The 8,071-nt window shown below is 49.3% G+C and overlaps 1 protein-coding gene across 2 annotated transcripts in view; it reads left to right on the top strand.

Moving 5' to 3' along the window:
- mdc1 (mediator of DNA damage checkpoint 1) overlaps positions 1-8,071 on the top strand; it is a 40,633-nt gene that overhangs the window by 23,395 nt on the left and 9,167 nt on the right. For both annotated transcript variants that reach the window (XM_048616615.1, XM_048616614.1), the window contains one exon: positions 6,852-8,071. This exon is cut by the window's right edge and continues 555 nt beyond it. In XM_048616615.1, coding sequence (XP_048472572.1) covers positions 6,852-8,071 — 1,220 coding nt within the window. The remainder of the gene's footprint in view (positions 1-6,851) is intronic.

The raw sequence follows: 8,071 nt of genomic DNA on the forward strand, positions 1-8,071 counted from the left end.
ATACTTAAGAGGGAAATCAAGAGAGTAAAAAGGGGACATGTGATAGCTTTGGAAAATAGGGTTAAAGAGAATTTAGGGATTCTACAAATACATAAAGGACAAAAGGGTAAATTGGGAGAGAATAGGGCCTCTTAAAGATCAGCAAGGCCACCTATGTGTGGAACTGCAGGAGAATGGGGGAAGATACTAAATGAGTATTTTGCATCAGTGTTTACTGTGGAGAAAGATATGGAAGATGGAGAACATGGGGAAATAAATAGTGAATCTTGAAAAATGCCCATATTGCAGAGGAGGAGGTGCTGGATGTCTTAAAATGCATAAAGGTGGATAAATTCCTCGGACCTGATAAGCTGTAGCCTAGAACTCCTGTGAGAAGCTGAGGAAGAGATTGCTGGGCCCTTTGCTGAGATATTTGTATCATTGATGGCCACGGGTGAGGTGCTGGAAGACTGGAGGTCAGCTAACGTTGTGCCACCTTTAAGAAAGGTGGTAAGGAAAAACCAGGAAGCTATTAGACCAGTGAGCCTGACGTTGGTGGTGGGCATGTTGTTGGAGGGAATCCTGAGGGACAGGATTTACATGTATTCGGAAAGGCAAAAACTGATTAGGGATAGTCAACATGGCTTTGTGCATGGAAAATCGTGTCTCACTAACTTGATTGGTACTTCTTCAAAAAATCTCAGAGGATTGATGAGGGTAGAGTGGTGGACGTGATCTATATAGACTTCAGTAAGGCATTCAACAAGGTTTCTCATGGTAGACTGGTTAGCAAGTCTTGATTTGCTAGATCTGTGCAAAGTCTGTCCTATTTAGTGTGGTGATAGTGCCACACAACACGATGGAGGGTATTCTCAATGTGAAGGCGGGACTGCGTCTCTACAAGGACTGTGCGATGGTCACTCTTTCCGATACTGTCCTGGACAGATGCAGTTGCAGCTGGAGGATTGGTAAAGATGAGGTCAAGTATGTTCTTCCTTCTTGTTGGCTGCCTCACCACCTGTCGCAGACACAGTCTAGCAGATTTATCCTTTAGGACCCGACCAGTTCGATCTGTAGTACTGCTGCTGAGCCACTCTTGGCGGTGGACATTGAAATCCCCCACCCAGAGTACGTTTTGTGCCCTTGCCATCCTCGGTGCTTCCTCCAAGTGTTGTTCAACATGGGGTAGTACCAATTCATCTGCTGAGGGAGGGGAGTATGTGGTAGTCAGCAGGAGGTTTCCTTGCTCATGTTTAACCTGAAACCATGAGACTCCATAGGGTCTGGAGTCAATGTTAAGGACTCCCAGAACGACTCCCAGAACAACGCTGTGCCGCCATCTCTGCTGGGCCTGCCCTGCCAGCGGGGCAGGACATATCCAGGGATAGTGATGGTGGTGTCTGGGACATTGTCTGTAAGTTATGATCCTGTGAGTCTGACTATGTCAGGCTGTTGTTTGACTGGTCTCTGAGACAGCTCTCCCAGTTTTGGCACTGGCCCCCAGATGTTAGCGAGAAGGACTTTGCAGGGTCGACAGTGCTGTTCCGCTGTTGTCTTTTCCTGTGCCTAGGTCAATGCCAGGTGATCACTCCAGCTTCATTTCTTCGAGACTTTGTAGCAATTGGTATAACTGAATGGCCTGCTAGGCCAAATCAGAGGGCAGTTGAGAGTTAACCATATTGCTGTGGGTCTGGAATCACATGTAGGCCAGACCAGGTGAGATTTCCTTCCCTGAAGGACATTAGTGAACCAGATGGGTTTTTCCAACAATCAACAGTGATTTCATGGTGATCAGTAGATTTTTAATTCCAGATTCTTTTTTGATTGAATTAAAATTGCACCATCTGCCATGGTGGGATTCGAACCAGATACCCCAAAACATTAGCTGTGTTTCTGGATTAATAGTTTAGCAATTGCAGAGTGGCAGATGGAGTTTAGTTTAGACAAATGTGAGGTGCAGCATTTTGGAAAGGGCAGGAATTATACACTTAATGGTAAGGTCCTGGGGTGAGCTGCTGAACAAAGAGATTTTGGAGTGCAGGTTCATAGTTCCTTGAAAGTGGAGTCACAGGCAGATAGGATAGTGAAGAGTGCATTAATGCTTGCCTTTTTTTGGTTAGTGCATTGAGTTTGGTGGTTGTGAGGTCATGTTGCGACATTGGTTAGGCCACTATTGGAATATTACGAGCAATTCTGGCCTCCCTGCCATAGGAAGGATGTTGTGAAACTTCAAACGGTTCAGAAAAGAATTACAAGGTGTTGCCAGGGTTAGAGGGTTTGAGCGATAGGGAGAGGCTGAATAAACTGGGGCTATTTTCCCTGGAGCGTCGGAGGCTGAGGTGCGAATTGATAGAGGTTTATAAAGTCAGGGTAAATAGGCAAGATCTTTTCCCTGGTGGGGGGGAAGAGGGGGAGGGAGTCCGAAACTAGACAGCATAGATTTAACATGAGAGAGGAAATATTTAAAAGGAACATAAGGGGCAACTTTTACATGCAGCAGGTGGTGCGTGTATGAAACGAGCTGCCAGAGGAAGTGGTGGAGGCTGGTACAATTACAACATTTAAAAGGCATCTGGATGGGGATATGAATTGGAAGTGTTTAGAGGGATATGGGCCAAATGCTGGCAAATGGGACGAGATTCATTTAGGATATCTGGTCGGCATGGACGAGTTGGACTGTTTCCATGCTGTATATCTCTATGTCTCTAAATAGGAGCAGGTGTAGGCCATCTGTCCCGTTGAGCTTGCTGTGCCATTCAATAAGACTATGGCTGATTTTCTGGTGGACTCGGCCCCACTTACCTGTCCACTCACCATAATCCTTAATTACTTTACTGTTTTAAAAAAAAATCTATCCATCTTTTTGCCTTAACATTCAACGAGGTAACCTCAACTGCTTCACTGGGCAGGGAATTCCGCCGATTCACACCCCTTTGGGTGAAGAAGTCCTCCTCAACTCAGTCCTAAATCTGCTCCTCCTTTATTTTTGAGGCTATGCCCCCTAGTTCTAGTTTCACCTGCCAGGAGAAACAACCTCCCTGGTTCTATCTTATCAATTATCTTCATAATTTTACATGTTTCTCATTCTGAATTCCAAATAATCCCAGGATAAGGGGTAGAGCCTTTAAGACTGAGGTGAGGAGAAATGTCTTCACTAAGAGAGAGAGGATGGCCAATCTTTGGAATTCTCTACCCTAGAGGGATGTGGAAGTTCAATCATTGATCAGGTTCAAGACCAAAATCGATATATTCCTAAAACTAATGACATCAGGGACGTGGAGATGGCATGTGGGGAATGGGCGAATGGCATTGAGGCAGAGGTTCTAAACACATGGCAAAACAGTTTGATGGGCTGAATAGCCTGGATTCCCGTTTCTCAATTTGCATGGAGCAAGCTCCCACTAAAAGTCATGTGACAATGTTAGGATCATCTTTTCTTATGTGGTGTTGATTGACGTATCACTATTGGCCAGAGGAGACCAGGAAGACGTTGACCTGTTTCACATTGCTTTGTGTCTGAGTGAGTGCAGGCCAACAGGGGACAGGCAGAGATTCCTTCTGTTACACCTTTGGAATTGTCATTTTCCACATTCCATGGTTGGGGAATAGTAATAAAGGTCGATGAAAACAGTGCAGAACTGCAAAGACTTGCATATTAATTTTCCAGAGCTGTTTTACCACTGGTTTTTATCGAGGGAGTCAGCCTGGAAACGCCGAGAGTAAGCGAGAGAATTAGATCGGTCTTCCACCCTAAATGGAACGGTTATGTTCTTGTGACAGAGCACGCTATGGCTTTCCATCACTGAGTGTGATCAAGTTTGTAGCATGTAGTAGTGAGCATCAGTTCCTGGTCATGTAGTGGGTATAAATGATCGCATTGCAATGCCTGCGCAGGGATTTTGAGGAAATTTGATATGTCCATATCCCAATGTTAAATAGAGGTTAGGGGATCTTCTGAGGGAGTTTGGTGCAGTTTCTCTTTGCCACTTATTGCTTAGTGCTTTCCTAGATGACTGTGCAGTATTTTCCTTATGGAGTGTCCCAAAGTGCTTCACAGTCATTGAAATCCCTTTGAAGTGCAGCCCTGTTTCTCCAAAGGAGGAAAATGCAGCAGCCAATTTGTACACAGGAAGCTCCCACAAACAGCAATGAAATCATCTGATTTTTAAGTGATAATCTTCGAAATAGTGCCACAGATTTTTTTTTATGTCCACCTGAGAGGGTCTTGGTTCAGTCTTTGGATACTGCAGCACTCTTATCAGTACTGCAGTGGGAATGCCAGTCTATGTGCTCAGGGAATGCGTTGGGAATGGGTAAGATCGTAAAACTTTTTTTTAATGCATTCACGGGATGAGGGCGTCACTGGCCAGGTATCATTTATTGCCCATCCCTAATTGCCCAGAGGGCAGATAAAGGTCAACCACATAGCTGTGGAGTCACATGTAGGCCAGACCAGGTAAGGATGGCAGTTTCCTTCCCTAAAGGACATGAGTGAACCAGATAGGTTTTTCCCGACAATCAGCAATGGATTCATGGTCATCATTAGATTCTTAATTCCAGATATTTATTAAATTCAAATTCCACCATCTGCCATGGCAGGATTTGAACCCAGGTCTCCAGAACATTATCTGGGTCTCTGGATTAACAGTCCACCGATAATACCACTAGGCCATCGCCTCCCTACAGATTGTTCAAACTGGATCCACAGATGTAATGTGGTAATTCATTTTTCATCTGTTTACTGGATGTTGGCGTCGTTGGCTGGAAAAGCATTTGTTGTCCTCCCTAATTTCCCTCAAGAAGGCGCTGGGGAGAATCAGAGGGCACAGTTCTAAAGTAGTTTGCAAAATAAGTGTGAGGTGAGAAAAAAAATTCTTGACACAGCGGGTCAGACTGGAATGTGCTCCACGGAGATGTGGTGGAACCAGTTTAATCGAGGCATTCATACCGAGATAGTAGGAACTGCCAATGCTGGAGAATCTGAGATAACAAGGTGTAGGGCTGGATGAACACAGTAGGCCAAGCAGCATCATAGGAACAGGAAGGCTGACGTTTCGGGTCTAGACCCTTCTTCTGAAATAGGGGAGGGGAAGGGGGTTCTGAAATAAATAGGGAGAGAGGGAGAGGCAGATAGAAGATGGATAGGTGGAGAGGAAACAAACAGGTCGAAGAGGCGGGGATGGAGTCAGTAAAGGTGAGTGTAGGTGGGGAGTTAGGGAGGGGATAGGTCAGTCCAGGGAGGACGGACAGGTCAAGGGGGCGGGATGAGGTTAGTAGGTGCGGCTTGAGGTGGGAGGAGGGGATAGGTGGGAGGAGGAACAGGTCAGGGAGGTGGGGATGAGCTGGGCTGGTTTGGGATGCGGAAGCGGGAGGGGAGATTTTGAAGCTTGTGAAATCCACATTGATACCGTTGGGCTGCAGGGTTCCCAAGCGGAATATGAGTTGCTGTTCCTGCAACCTTTGGGTGGCATCGTTGTGGCACTGCAGGAGGCCCAGGATGGACATGTCGTCTGAGGAATGGGAGGGGGAGTTGAAATGGTTCGCGACTGGGAGGTGCAGTTGTTTATTGCGAACCGAGCGTAGGTGTTCTGCAAAGCGGTCCCCGAGCCTCCGCTTGGTTTCCCCGATGTAGAGGAGGCCACAACAGGAACAGCGGATGCAGTATACCACATTGGCAGATGTGCAGGTGAACATCTGCTTGATGTGGAAAGTCTTTTTGGGGCCTGGGATGGGGGTGAGGTCGGAGGTATGGGGGCAGGTGTAGCACTTCCTGCGGTTGCAGGGAAAAGTGCCGGGTGTGGTGGAGCTGGAGGGGAGTGTGGAGCGGACAAGGGAGTCACGGAGAGAGTGGTCCCTCCGGAAAGCAGATAAGGGTGGGGAGGGAAAGATGTCTTTGGTGGTGGGGTCGGATTGCAGATGGCGGAAGTGTCGGAGGATGATGCGTTGGATCTGGAGGTTGGTGGGGTGGTATGTGAGGACGAGGGGGATTCTTTTTTGGTTCTTATTGCGTGGATGGGGTGTGAGGGATGAGTTGCGGGAAATGTGGGAGACACGGTTGAGGGCGATAGGTTGCAGGAATAGCAACTCATATTCCGCTTGGGAATCCTGCAGCCCAATGGTATCAATGTGGATTTCACAAGCTTCAAAATCTCCCCTCCCCCTACCGCATCCCAAAACCAGTCCAGCTCGTCCCCGCCTCCCTAACCTGTTCTTCCTCCCACCTATCCCCTCCTCCCACCTCAAGCCGCACCCCCATCTCCTACCTACTAACCTCATCCCGCCCCCTTGACCTGTCCGTCCTCCCTGGACTGACCTATCCCCTCCCTAACTCCCCACCTACACTCACCTTCACTGGCTCCATCCCCGCCTCTTCGACCTGTTTGTTTCCTCTCCATCTATCCTCTCCTCTATCCATCTTCTATCCGCCTCCCACTCTCTCCCTATTTATTTCAGAACGCCCTTCCCCTCCCCCATTTCTGATGAAGGGTCCAGGCCCGAAACGTCAGCCTTTCTGCTTCTATGATGCTGCTTGGCCTGCTGTGTTCATCCAGCTCTGCACCTTGCTGTCAGGGGTTGATTAATTTTCTTTAGGGAGAGAAATCTGCCATCCTTACCTGGTCTGGCCTACGTGTGACTCCAGACCCACAGCAACATGGTTGAATCTTAAATGGCTGAGCAAACCAATAGGGAATGCTGGCACAGCATTTGTACCCCTGACCTTCTGATCCTGCGGAGAGAATGTCACTCCGTGATCCTTGCTGACTGCTGTAAGGACCTTAGAGTGGGCAGGGAATCTGTAAGCAAGTGAGTTATGTCCTTGGCTTTAACATGTGTTTTAGAGTGAAACTCATACCTTCTTTGTTCCTCCATAGGGGATGCTGTGACAGTGAGCGATACAGAGGAAGAGGCTACGCAGCTACTCTCGGCGGATGTTGCTATTGAGCGTACTGTTACAGTTTCACCTCGCTCAGAGCCCAGTGAGGGAATACCTGAGGGTAGTCAGTGGGCTGAGGAGGAAACCCAGCCCTTCTTCTTTCAGAACCAGACCACAGACCTGGACCGCGGCGGAGAAGCTGAAGAAACAGAAGACACTGTGCCCATTGTACCCACTGTGGATTGCCCAGCTCCGACTGTGCGAGACCTGGCTGACAATCCTCCAGAGATAAAAAGACAGAGCCCGTTGGAAGAGGGGAGCGGCATGGGCCCTCAGGCAGCACCAGAGCAGCCACAGAGCCCTGAAGGTGGAAAGGGAGGCCACAGGCAGCAAATGAATGAGGAGAGGAGCTCCATGGCTTTGGTAGAACAGCAGTGCGGTGCAGCCAGTGAGGACGTGGGGAAGCGAGAGGCCTCGGGCGACACGGCACCGATGCAAGAGAGTGGACATTCACTATTAATGATCAGGGGGCAGACAGCAAGTCTGGACACTGGGGAGTGTAGTGAGAGCAGCCTAAACCCAGCCCCCAATCCAGCTCCAATTCTGCTGAGCAGCCAGAGAGAGACTGAGGCGGAAGCAGAGGACTCAACCGTTCCCAGGGACCAACAGCGGAAACACCGATCTGCAAAGACCGGGGACTCCCAGCAATGCCAGCGCAGGGAAGACCCGGAGCCAGGCTCCGAGAAAGCTGCCCTGCCAGTGGATAGGGTACAGGCCGGGCCAAGAAGAGGTAGGGGCAGGCTCAAGTCCACCTCTGCATCCACCACGGGTGACAATCGAGGCCGTCCAGAGGAGGGGGAGGGAGAGGGGGAAAGTTGTCAGGCCCCTGTTAGAGGCCGCAGAACTAAGCAGAAGTCTCTGGCAGCAATAGATCAACAGGCTGGGAGTGCGGAAGAAACTCCCCGAACCGATGGGGCATCACAGCAGCAGGCAGTAGGGAGAGCCAGGAGGAGAACTGGGTCTGCACTGGGCCAGCCCAGGAGTGTGGAGGAGACTGGCAAGACCGATGGTTCACCACAGCAGCAGGCAGCAGGAAGAGGCAGGAGGAGAGCTGGCACCTCACCTGCAAAGCAGGCTGGGAGTGTGGAGGAGGCTGCCCACACCAATGGTGCATCACAGCAGCACCCAGCGGGCAGAGGCCGGAAGAGATCGGGGTCT

The sequence above is a fragment of the Rhincodon typus genome, chromosome 35, assembly GCF_021869965.1.
Source record: "Rhincodon typus isolate 14 chromosome 35, sRhiTyp1.1, whole genome shotgun sequence".
Taxonomy (NCBI): Eukaryota; Metazoa; Chordata; class Chondrichthyes; order Orectolobiformes; family Rhincodontidae; genus Rhincodon; species Rhincodon typus.